Below are 13,871 nucleotides of genomic sequence, written 5' to 3'. Positions count from 1 at the left end.
CGTCAGTGCAGGAATCTTCATAGAAAATTTCCTGCATATGCAATTGGCAATACAACTGGAAGAGTCGATTTTCAATTTTGGAACGTGCACACTTGCAGGCCGGTTTCGGGCTCATTAGCCACTCATCAGTGCAAGATAGTGGCCATCATCAACCTAAAGTCAATGATATTACCTAACTGAGAATCGGAATTCTTTCAAAGTATTTCATTTCTCTTCCTAAGTTGGAGCGAAAAACAAAATGTCACTCCATCTAGTGGATGAGTTACTAACCAACTGCATATCCTTAATTCGCCCGATTCCTCTGAATAAGAATGAAAAACTTTCTTATTAGTCAGTGGGATATGCTTGAAGAGTGGCAGTAAACAAATCTAAAGAAATGAACTTTAAACTTTCAAGCCAGTCTCGAATATACCTACACACTAGGTTGAATGGACTGACGCCTATCAGAAAACAACTACTCCCCTGGCTAATACCACGAAGGGCGTTGGATTATATCCGACAGGCTGCAAGTGTGCTCGTTCCAAAATTGAAGGTCGACAATTTCAGTTGTATTGCCAATTGCATATGCAGAAAATTTTCTATGAAGATTCCTGCACTGACGCCTGTCGGATATAATCCAACGCCCTTCGTGGTATTAACCAGGGGAGTAGTTGTTTTCTGATAGGCGTCAGTCCATTCAACCTACTGTATAGGTACCTATACAGTGTGTAACAACGAAAACTTAAAAGAGCCGTTTTTGAATATAAAAAGTAAGATTTTTAAAAAAAGCTTGGACACGTCGATTTCTAATTGAAGGGGGACACATTTCAGATTAATCAGATTTTTTGTAGTACGCACCCCCTCGGATGGGTGCGTCTGACGACCCTTATTTAGATAGGGAAAATAGGTTGAGTGGCACCTTTTTTTTAAGGTCTTCCAAATTCCTTCACAACTCTGTCAAAAGGAAATTTTTGTAACGATCAGTTTTCGAGATAATTTGAATATTTAAAGGTATTTTTATTGAGTTTGTTTGGTACAATTTACGTTGAGAACTTCCATAAAAATAATAAATATTTGCTTTTTATGACAACATGCTAATACGTGTCCATTTGATTTCGTAAAAAAGTAAGAGTTATTCATTTATTACGAGGAGATTTTTTCGGGGGATGAAGTTGGTTACCACCCTTACATTTTTGGTAAATTGAGTGGCATCTCCTTATGAAGGTTGCCTTTTGACTTGGATATTTTATGCTTCTGATAAAAAAGTGAATCATAACTTTCAGGCCTTCAAATCCACTAAATTTGAGAATTCTAGCATTCAATTACTCAAGTACAGACCTGAATAATAATAAGTATCTACAGCAAATCGCAAAAATATATAGTTATTTGAGAAAACTGAATATGTTTTTAATTGTAATGGTATACATATATTTATTATAAAAGTTATATGAATGAAAGACATACCTCTGTTATATATGATTCTTAATTTATTCCATCAATTGCTTGCTTGATTGAATATTTTTCTTTTGCCAATTGGGGGAATCATTTCTTTCATTTCTTCATCAGTGAGCCTTTTAGCTATGTCTAAGGTTACATCATTTTCTGTTTGAAAAGTATGTGTTTTAAATATATTAATGGAAGATAAATAATATATGTATTTTTTTACCTTTAAAAACGCCTATCATGTCATTTAATCCCAAGTTATTGAGAAAATCCTCCATGCCTAAAAATAAAAGAAATTATATTGCATGTTTTGAGTTTGTGCAGTTTTGTTGGATGCCATCATTTCTGTAAATATGTTACAAATAACTTTCCTTTTTCGATCTTACTGATTTTAATAAAATAATACAAGAGAAAACTGTGATTATTTCACAATGTTCTTTGAAAGAAAAATCTTAAAAAGAGGTCCCTTCAAGGATTCAGTATATACTATCATGATGAAAATGAAATTGTTTACGACACCATTCAATTATTTATGATGTAAGAAATTTACAATTCGAAATAAAGGTACAGTTCTTCGCTGACATTGTATACCTACACCTATTTCTGTGGCAAACACCTTAATTGTATTTACTCTGAAAATGTCCAATTCCTCCGTATCCAAAGATCAAAAGTCAACCAGGTACCTCTCTACCTCTCAATGATAATCATTTCACTCGACAACTTCTACTTTCTTAAAAGCAGAATTGAAAACAGGAAAGCTTTCCTTCAGTCATTACATTGAACAAAAAGAACTCCAAGCCACTTTTATAGATAGCTGTCGAGAAAAATGTATGGGCACGTGCTTGAAAAAAAAGATGTCCAATACATACTATTCATAATTATTATTAACGGTTGAATTTTTCAAACCAACAAATAATAAAAATATTGAAATGAAATTATCCATAGGCTTGAAATTATTTCCAAAATTAGTTAAATGTATTGATATGTTTTGTTGAAGTGAAAATAAATATTCAGTTGATTCAATTATATATTAGTGTCAAAACAGCACCCCATACTGCTAAACTGAATTGAAAAGTTTTCATTCAACAGACGTACTTTTGATTTGATGAAATTATATTGTTTGACTCAACCGAATTATTTTGAGAACTCAATAAATGATCCACAATTCATTTGACTAAGTAAAATACCTCTTGAATTGAAATATAAGAGAAATTAAAATGAGAATTACAAATTGTCTCCGCAAAATTATCATCTAATCGATACAATACACACGTCGTTTGAAATGAATGATATTTAATCAAAATGATGAAATAAATTCGACTAAATAAATTTCTTTGAAGGAACAAATCCTTTTTTTCCGTGTAGTCGATTTCGCGTCAGTCACAAGAACTCGGTCTTCCTCAGACCACAAATTGGCAACTTTTGGGTGGTGTTTTGGGCCTGTACCAATACAAATTTCAACTGACCCAGGAACTGAAGGAAAACGACAATAGAGAAAGACTTGTGTGTCTGAATGGGCTATGGAGCAGTTGGCAATCGACGCTAATTTTCATGAAAAAATCATCTTCAGCGATGAGGCCCATTTCAGGTCATTATTACGCCTTAGCCAAAGACGAAACGGACTGGTTCAAGTTTGACGATAGTCTCACTCAATATTCAGGCGATGTATTTTATTGATTGGAGCCTCTGGAGACACCCTACATTTTGTTTTATGAAAGAGAAGACATGGTAGATCAATATCTTCAGATGATGTGGTACTGCAGGTTTTTCCGGGTTTTCCTGCAGCTGAAAAAGCAAATGCGCCACTGGAATCAATGAAATCACCCCGGAGCGCCAATAAATTTTTGCTGTTGTTTTATAATTCAGACTAGACTGATTGTATTCGGTAGTTTAGGGGAAAAAATTCTGAATAATGATGGAAAAGTAGAAAGCCGAAAACTAATGTGTTCGAATAGGATATCACCTTTTCAAACTATCCAAAATATTCATATTTTCATATTCGAATCTAGGTTCTATTTGCTTTGTTACCGGCTATGGAAATTGAATGCATTTATTTATCTGTACCACTAATATTCATTACTCTCTCCTAATGACAGCTAATTAAAGTTTCAGTAATAGCAAAACTGAAGTTGTCAGGTATGCATTTGAAGACAATTTTTATTGTTAAACCAGTACGTGCTTATAAACTAATTGAACGTTTGATCTTGGCATAGTTGTGCGAGAAACTTTTTTGTTAAGTTATTCAAATTGACCCTGCAATTTGAGCATTCATCTGTGAAATGTCCACTGTACTTAGTTTTCTAAGTCATATTACGAGTAGTGACGGGCGTAGAGCAAACGATGTTGAGGTTCATACCCTTTGCAATTTTATTGCCAAGAATTTTCAGTGTAGCTCTAGTTCAAAATAATGTTTGTTCCACTTTACAAGATTACGCGAAACTAAATACCAGTAGAAATTGTTGGTTCAGTCCGGACTTACATTCTTCACCAGTGAGTATTTTTTCATGAAAATCACTCTATATATTTTATTATTTGTTTCCGTCCTGAATTGAATATTTTTATATGCAAATATTATATATACATAATTTGAGATAACATCTTTATTAACCTTTCAGCAAAACCGAACAGAGGCTCTGAAAATGAGTATAGAAAGTCAACCTCAGATTAGTTATAGCTAATACTTTAAGCCTCAGATTGCTCTGATTGCCAATATGTTTATTGCTCACACAAAACAAATGTATTTCATGCAGTGATATGATATCTAGAATTTGATAAAAAATAATCAATTTTCAGAAGTGATGGAAGGAAAGCCAATTTGATTTATGCATTTCACCACAATTTATGATTTTTTTAAAAAAGTTTACTGATAAAATATTGATGGGTATTCATTTTCGATATGAAAATCGTTTCTGCCAACATTTCATTCAAATTTGCAAACGAATTCAAGGGATTCCCATTATTTCTGATACAACCCGCTTCACATGAAAGGCCATGTAATTGAAACAATTCCAAATCGAATGATCTATAAAAGAAATCTATCAAAATAGGGAGGACTGGATCCTCTGGGAGAAGGAAATATTAAGAGCAGATAGTTGTTGGTTTTCAGATGGATCAAAAACACCTTCAGGTTCTGGTGCATGTATTTTCAGTGGCAGACCCAGGACAGAGACATCAGCCAGCTTTGGAACCTACGCGACTCTACTGTGTAGAAAGATTGGACGAATCCAACCTCAAACACAAGTCAATAAATATATTCTTGGATAGTCAAGCGCCGTTGAAGCTCTTGGCTCCTACCAAGCAACGTCTAAATTGGTGGCAAATTGCCAACAACTACTCTCCTTCCTAGAAAAACTGACCAGATTGTCTCTGGTCTGGATTCCTTGCCATATTGGCCTGGAAGGCAATCAGGCTGCTGACTTCTTCACGAGGGAGGGTGCTGCAAGCAGCTTCATCGGACCAGAACCTGTCATTGGCATTGCTTCATGACAAGAAGATTCATGGACTTCTGACAGAATCTTCCAGTATTGGATCACTCCAAGTTGTTCATTCACTTTTCGAAGCTTGATACCAAACAGTTGTTGGACTACAGCAGGGATCAACTACGATGTCTCACAGGACTCCTCACAGGTCACTGTTATTTGAATCATCATATGCAGACAAGGATTGTCAGAAGACAGATGATGAAACAGCAGAATACACACTTTGTGCTTGCCCCGCTGTGGAGTCATGTTTTCAGAGTTTGGCAGAGCCATTCTATCACAATCTGACCCGAAAGACCATCAACCATACAAACTAATCGGCTTCGTTGAGAAGCTGGGTTTATTAGGTCGAGTGTGAATAGGTGTGAGCAATAATAAATCCATGCAGGTTATGGTGGAGGGTGGAGAGATACTCTTCCCGTGAAAGTATCTATAGAAGAAAGATACTTCTCCAACCTATCTTCGAATCCAGTAACTTCAGGGTATGTTTGGGTGCAGAGCTCCATAGATGAGAACAATACTCCAAAAAAGGTCTAATCTGAGCTCTTCACAGCATCGAAAGTTGCTGAGGTGTGTACAGTTTTCTGTTTCGGAACAATGTTCCAAGCTTTTGAGAAGCAGCTTTTGCAATTCCAACTACATTATTGTGCCAAGACATATTGGTGTCCACTCCCACCTCCATCAAAATTATTGACGCAGAAAGCGGAATTGTCTGACCTGACACCATTATATCCGGTTCGGAGACATTTATCTTCACGGAGAAAATCGATGGCGGAATTTTTGTGGCATTGAATTGAACCTCGTTAGTTTCACACCAATTCGAAATCACCTCTAGATGCTTGAAGAGAGGGATGCAACAGGTGGTGACATTGTCTGAACTTTGAAGAGATACCGATTCCATGTGTCAAGGAGACATTTTTGAAAATGGTTTTTCTGTGCCTGGCTTCGCTTGAGAACACACAGAAATGATTTGAATAAATATTTTTGGGAATCATCCCTTCGGGTGAATTCCAACTATCAAGTTCTGCCAGGTAAGAACAAAAACATAAAAACAAAACTGAAACAATAAAAAACTAGAAAATAGATGGAGAAGTAGAAGCCAAAACCTATCTTTACCAGAAGAAAATGGAATGAATTTAATAAATTGGAAAAAAGGAAACAATAAAAAAATTTAAAATTTGACGAAGTCGATGACCTTGGAAATACACTGAATATTTAGAGGTTTCATTATACGCGAAAAGAAAATAATCTTTGACGTCTCTGTCTGGACTGTAAAACATATATCTGAGGTGGCTACTGTCGGAATCCCTGATCTCAAGAATCAGAGGAGTCTAATTGGAGGAGTATAGAATGGAAAGCTTGAGTTTCCTTCATGTTTTCTGGAAGTAGGATTTCGATCAAGAGTCATTACGTTCAGTACACTCAACCACAGGGAAAAACCCTGTATTCTGTTACATTTCCTACCGAAGCAACAGTTGGGGACTGTAGAAAATTTCAGAACTTCAATAATATGATTTCTCTTTACAGTGACAGTTTGAATTCGATGATAATCATTCATTACTCTCATTCATTTGAAGATTGGGGATGCAAAATCATATTTAAACTACTAAGTAAACTTCATTCCTTGTTTCATTGGCATGCTAACCTAACCATAACGGCTCTATATATATTTCAATGTCTTGTCTATATCAAGGCAGAAAATAACACCCCTCAAGTTGATCGTCACCATGAATATTTGACCAGAAATTGCCACAATCTTCTTATGACACAGCATTAACTGGCAATTACTCATAAAAGCTTTTTTCCTATGACGATAAGGCTCTTCAACCATCTACCATCATATATGAGGAAAGTACATGTGATTAAATTCAAAAATAAAAGGGCTGCTGGTTGATCTCTGCCCTTATGACCCTCCGTTTTAGTCACCAAGAGGACTGAAACGGAGGGTCTCGGACCTCTAAAACTTCGAGGTGAAGAAATACAAGTGTCGGGGGAGGTTGAATATCTGGGAGTAATCCTAGACTCCAAACTGACCTGGAACCAACACTTGGACAGGATAAAGAGGAAAGCGGAGGTAGCACTGATGCTCGCCAGACGCATGGAAAAACATGGCGGCTGAAACCAGACATGGTATATTGGCTATACACGATGGTGGTTGAACCTATGATAACATACGCATTTCTGGTCTGGTGGCCAAAGATGAAGCAGGCGAATGCCATCAACAAACTAGTCAAGGTGCAAAGACTTGCATGTTTGGGAATGACGGGAGCAATGAGAACTACCACAACAGCTGCATTGGAGACACTCCTGAATCTACCTTCTTTACACTTTGTGATAATGGGGGAGGCCAGGATGGGCCAATTCAGACTGGAAAAATCACCGAACTACAGAAGAGCGGACCGAACAGAAATTTCGGGACAAGTGGAGGAGTACATATTGAATATGTGCACGGACCACATGACACCGAAGTACACCTTTAACACAAACTTCACGGCCAAAATCATAAGCCGTGAAGAGTGGAAGACCATTAGTCATCCCGAAAACATGTTTGGAAAAAACATCTGGTATACAGATGGATCGAAGACCAAACATGGAACGGGAGCTGGAATATACCGAGCGGATAGAAATCTAAACTACAGCTATCCGCTAGGACTATACACATCTGTACTTCAAGCGGAAGTGTATGCTATCTTGCAGTGTGCAAGGCTTTTTAAATTGAGACCTTAAAGAAATGAGCGGATCAATATTTTTATAGACAGCAAGAGCGCACTAGGGACTCTGACAAACCCGAAGGTGACATCAAAACTGGTCTGGGAATGCCATGAAGAACTGAATGAACTTGCAAACAGGAACAAATTAACTTTGTACTGGGTGCCAGGGCATTCAGGAATCACAGGTAATGAAAAAGCTGATGAATGCGCTAGACGCGGGTCATCACCTTCATATATAGGTCCTGAACCAGCTCTGGGGGTATCAAAATCACTGGTACGAAACCAGATTAGGATATGGACCAATAAGAAGCACACAGAGTACTGGACAAATTTATCTGGCAACAAACACAGTAGAACCTTCATTGGGGAACCGTCCGAGAAAAGAACCGAAGAACTACTTCAATATAGTAGGGACCAGCTCAGAATAATTACAGGGCTACTGTAATTGCCCGCTCAGAGAACACCTGAATAAAATGGGGCTGTAAAATGGAGACCTCAGCTGCAGATTATGCAACGAAGGGATAGAAACAGCTCTACACACCTTATGCGAATGTGAGGCACTGAATCACAGGAGGCAGGCAATATATGGACGTACGAAATTGCATCCAGAAGAATATGACGAACATCCAACACGGAACCTGTACAAACTAGTACAGGGAACGAGACTGATGGAATGGGTATCATGAGAAGATGTGAAAACAAACGCAATAAGCCCAAGAGGCTGCAGTGTTTCCTGGAGACTTGGATTAAATGGACAAGTCAGACAGCTCCCAAGGTTAATAAAAAAAAATGCTTCGCCTTTTTAATGTGTATGTATCAATGTGTATGTTTTGTATTATATTCATCTACCTTGACGATGCTAAATCTGTTATATTGATAATAAGCAGATACATTGATTGATTGATTGATTGATTGTATCTTCCATCCCACTGTAACCAAGTATGTCTTGTGAAAAGTGTAGAACAGGGGTATAGTATTTCTGGATATTTCTGTAGATGACGTCCAAATAAGAACTTTCAATTTGGTGATCCTTTTCAGCACCCACAATTCAGAGCTAGTCATCCAAACTAGGTACAAATACTACTTTTCTGCTCTGACTCAAGAAATGATCATGGATACGATATAGGGTAAAAAAATATTTGCATTTTCATTTTTTTTGTAACGAATGTAAATTATTCATGAAATGCAATGATGTAAAATATTTTGAGCTACTGTGTGACAAGTAATTATCGTTATTTCATGCGGAATAACCTGATTGATTGTTCAATTCTCTGCTTAGGTTGAGATCGCCCGAAGGAATGGCTATCATTTGGAAGAGCACACGATAATCACAAAAGATGAATATATCCTCACTCTATACAGAATATCTCCAGACCACATTCAACTACGATCAAGAAGAGAGCCAGTTTTACTACAACACGGTATAGGTGGAACCGCTGTTATTTGGTTGTTGCAGAGTTATAACTCGATTGGTATGAATACATGAATTGATTGAATAGAGGTCGTCCCGCATTCGATCGCGAATAATTTGTGGCTGTCTGATTGATAACAAAAGTAATACTACAAGTACTCAAAATTTCATCAATAAATTTCCATTTTTCAACAAAATTTTGTTATTTAGCAATACCACAAGAGCAAAGAGTATGATAAAATCACAAATCCGTAGGACGGTCAATTGGTCGATTGGTATTGCTCAAAAATAGAATTTGAGTATGAAAAAATTAACATGGTATTCGTAAAAATTATTTCCTGAAATATTCTCAGTTGAATGCATCAATATAAGAACAAAATAGGTATCATTTCTCGAATTGAATTAATTTTATCAACTGAATGATGAGACATTTCATTCCCATGAATCATGGGAATGATTCCATCGATGAATTACATTTTGAAGTAGACATTTTGTGGTGGAATTGCTTTTGATTCAAAAATTTAGAAAAATCTTGGACAGTTTCGTCGATAATATGGCTGAATTCATCATATTTATAACAAAATATTATGAGGAAACTCTATTCATTTCGAACCATTTGATTGAACCTGGAGATTTCGATAATATTAATTTCATTTTGTGAATACAGAGCAATTCCAATTTGAATCTGTACTTTTGAAAGGAAGGGGATAAAAGTAAAATCGTGTCGGAGTTGGATACTACTGCAACTTTAGTGATACTAATGATAATAATGATAGTCATCAGGAAATTGGATCCTCTTCTCTGGATGGTCTGCGATCTGAGAGAGAGAGAGAGAGAGCACGGATAGCTCTCTGCTGGTGGACTTGGTTCAATTTCCGACATCGAACGAGATAATCACAATAATTCTGTCACCAAGTTGGAACCTGCTCAGCAGAAGTTGCATATAAAAGCCGCAGATATCATTTCATACCCACGGCTAAACAACTTCTACGTCGTCTCCACATTTTTCTGAAGAAAGAGGCTAGAAGGACTTCATATAGACTTGTGCATATTGCCAATTGCACAAATGAATTTGATGCAGAGTGCAACAGACTGTTGGCTGACACTAGAAGTCACAGCATTCTGGATATGATCTCTGAACTACGAACTGCCTTATGTACTGTTCCCGAGTAGAGAGGACTGGATCCTCCGGGAAAAGGAAACATTAAGTGCAAATAGTTGTTGGTTCATAGATCAAAAACACTTTTCGGTTCTGGTGCAGGTGTTTTTAGTTGCAAACCCAGGACAGAGATATCTACCTGCCTAGGAACCTATGCGACTGTATTTCAAGCGGAAATTCACTCTATTGAATTGTGTGCGGAGAGATTGGGAGAAATCAACCTCATACACAAGTCAATATTAATATGTTTGGACAGTCAAGCGGCGTTGGAGGCTCTTGGCTCCTACTTGGTAGCAAGTTTGCCAAAAACTACTCTCCTCGATAGAAATACTCAACAGATTGTCTCTGGTCTGGATTCCTAGCCATACTGGCCTGGAAGGCAATGAGGCTTCTAACTTTCCTGCAAAGGAGGGTACTGCAAGCAGCTTCATCGGAGCAGAACCTGTCATTGGCATCGCAATAGATTTTGCCAAACAGAAATTGAACACCTGGATGGCAAGAAGGTTTATGGAGTTCTGGCAGAATCTTCCAGGATTGGCTCACTCCAAGACGTTTATTAACCCTTCGACGTTTGATACCAAACAGTTATTGGACTACAGTAGGGATCAACTACGATTTCTAACAGGCGTTCTTACTGGTCACTGTCATTTGAATCATCATATGCAGAGACTCGGACTGTCGGAAGACAGTGTGTGTCACTTCTGTTTGGAATATGATGGAACGGAAGAGCATATACTTTGTGTCTGCCCCGCTGAGGACCGAATCAGAGTTTTAGAGTTCGGCACAGCCGTACTCTATCTTCGTTAAGAAGCTGGGTTCATTTTGTCGAGTTTGAATAGGCATGAGCCAAAACTCACCATTGCGAGTTGCGGTGGACGGTCGAATACACCCACTAACTTCAGAGTCAACCCAACCCGACCTTGGCTTAGCAAAGCGCCAGGCCGAGTGGGCGGCAGTCGAAAACTGAAAGGTTCATTATGACCTGCTGCAGTCGCGTGATGGTGGAGGTTCCTGTCACAAGGTGCAGGGCCTGCCGCGAGGCGTTTCAAACGCTAATGCACTTGCTGCCCGCATGTCCAGCTTATGCGGTCTTGGCCTATATCCATCGATATATCACGGCCCTAAGAATGCTTCATTATCACGCCCTACGCTCCAGAGGTTATTGAATCCGTTGTGGGGAACGAAAAGTGCTATTTCTATTGAAATTCTTTGTTTTCCACCCCCATGAGAAGAAACGAATGAATATTGAAATTTTTTCTTCAAACTCCGCAGAGTCTATTTAGACCACTCTGTCCTTGGTGGTATGATGGCCTCTCTGCTCTTGAATTTTAAAATCATGCCGGTATGTCGCACTAAGGCAGAAATCTTAGCCGGACAGATGCAGAAGGCTGTCATTCTTGGCTCACTGCGCTTACTCTAGGCACATGATTCTCGTTTTATAGCTTTCACACACAATAGTTAGTTTTGATTTCTTTTAGCATTTGTTTTGTCGAGAAATGGATATGATGTATGGCTTTCGACAATCAGAGGTGGAACGTACTCCGATCGGCATAAGAAACTGACTGTTTTAGATACAGAATACTGGGATTTCAGGTAAGTCAGTTCGGAAATAACCGTTAAAGTACTCATATTATTCAGAAACGTATTTCAATATCAAAGATATTTTTCGACAGTACTTGATATATGGTCGAATATTAGGTCACTTTGAATGTTTTCTTATGAAATAAATTTTTTCTGTCTGAATTCATGAAAAATACTCCTGAAAATGAATTGAATTCCATACCAAATTTTCACGAATTCTCAATGCATTAATTCAAATTGAAAAATATTGTTTGAAAATGTTAGGAAAATTTTCTGGTTTTCTGGGTTCAGACTGGGTCATTTGTCTCTGAATCTCGAAACGTTGTTACAGGTGTGCCCCAAGGTAGTGTTTTGGGGCCTACACTATTTATTTTATTTGTTAATGACCTTTCAAAAATTAATCATCCACAGTGCTCTATACAATTTGCTTATGACACATCTTTTACTGTCAGTGGTTCGGAATGTGAAACATTGTCAGTAAGAGCAAATGATGCTGTATTCAACATGCAAAATTATTGTTCTAAAAATGGCTTGATTCTAAATAATCTTAAAACCAACACCATTCTCTTTACAATTCAGGAAACTGATTGTAGTGTATTGGTTAGGTCTGAGATTAAAAGTATTGAACAGGTAAACTATAAAAAATTTTTAGGAGTTTTTATTGATTCACAACTCAATTGGAATCATCATGTTGATTTCATACTGAAGAAATTAGCGACACACTGTTTCGTTATATGGAATCTGCGTAATTTTGTGTCTATTGAAATTCTTAAAAGTTACTATTATGCATATGTTTACTCTGCCCTCAATTACTGTATTATTTGTTTTGGCAACTGCAATAGAATCAGTGACTTATTGATTTTCCAAAAAAAGATTATTAGAACAATTTGTTTTGAAAAAACACTCGATTCCTGTAAACCACTTTTTGCAAAGTTGAATATACTAACTGTTACTTGCATGTATATTCTTAATTGCGTAATCTACGTTAAATCAAATTGCTCCAAGTTTCAGAACAGAGATGATACATGTCTTCTTTCGGGCTTCACCCTGAGAAAAAACTATAACATTTTAATTCCTAGTCATAAGTTAGCCAAGGTCACTAATGGACCTCATATCATGTCAATAAAACTGTACAACAAGCTCCCAATATCCATTAAAAAATGACTAGTGTAAAGCTCTTTAAACAAAAAGTTCGGAAACTATTATGTGAAAAGGTATTTTATTCGCTTGATGAATTTTTTCAGTCTGATTTGGAATTTTAAATTTTAATTTTTGTGAATTTCACTAGTTCGGACTTCCATTGTCTACTATATAAAATGATTTGAAATCCCTGAAACAAGTAAAAAAGAATAATTAAAAAAGAATAGTTGAAAATAACAATTATATTAAGCAACAATAAACCTGAAATGAAATGATAGTGAAATAACCTACGAGTAAAAATATAATACTTGAATAAATAAAAATTAAAGGAATGCAAAAAAGAAAATAATAAAAATGAAGTGTAGAGATTCCAAGTCACGTTAGTTCACGACGTTTCGATTGTTGGTAACTACAATCGTCTTCGGGTGATGACTGGACTGATTTCTCCGAGAGATGACTATTTTATAGGTCGTTGAAATACTTTCACTTTCTCTACTTTCCATTTTCCGCTTCACTGATTCCGTGAGGGATGACCGTTTTGGCGGGAGTTGTTCATTTTTCGTTTGATGATGGGTTTCCATATGTTTCGTATATCTACGCTGACAACATGTATGCGGCTTCCTTAAATTTTCTCCTGAACCAATGTTCCTCTCTGTGCAAGATCTCAGCTTGGGACCACTCGATGTTGTGTTGATGGGTCCAAACATGGTCTGCTATTCCTGATTTGCTGGTTTCTCCTCGCTGTGTATGCTTCTTGTGCTCGGCAATGCGAACATTCAATGGCCTCTTAGTTTCACCAATATAGGATTTTCCGCACTCACAGGGTATCCGGTAAATGCAATTCTTGGAATCGCAGTCCGCGTTTGGGGGCCTGGTTTTCGTGAGGCTGCTACGGATAGTGTTACCGGATCTGAAACAGGTTCTAATGTTGTACTTGGAACCAATTCTTCTTATCCTCTCAGATACTG

General features: G+C 37.3%; 1 protein-coding gene across 1 annotated transcript in view; it reads left to right on the top strand.

The window, feature by feature from the left end:
- Positions 1-13,871, top strand: part of LOC111511152 (lipase member J-like) — a 31,601-nt gene that overhangs the window by 1,988 nt on the left and 15,742 nt on the right. Inside the window, exons 2-3 of the mRNA XM_074180500.1 lie at positions 8,892-9,084; positions 11,661-11,775. Coding sequence (XP_074036601.1) covers positions 8,892-9,084; positions 11,661-11,775 — 308 coding nt within the window. The remainder of the gene's footprint in view (positions 1-8,891; positions 9,085-11,660; positions 11,776-13,871) is intronic.

Source organism: Leptinotarsa decemlineata, unplaced genomic scaffold, assembly GCF_025532065.1.
Source record: "Leptinotarsa decemlineata unplaced genomic scaffold, Ldec_3_MD MMD2_tig00026294_RagTag_RagTag, whole genome shotgun sequence".
Classification (NCBI taxonomy): Eukaryota; Metazoa; Arthropoda; class Insecta; order Coleoptera; family Chrysomelidae; genus Leptinotarsa; species Leptinotarsa decemlineata.
This window is presented reverse-complemented; position numbering and strand designations above follow the sequence as displayed.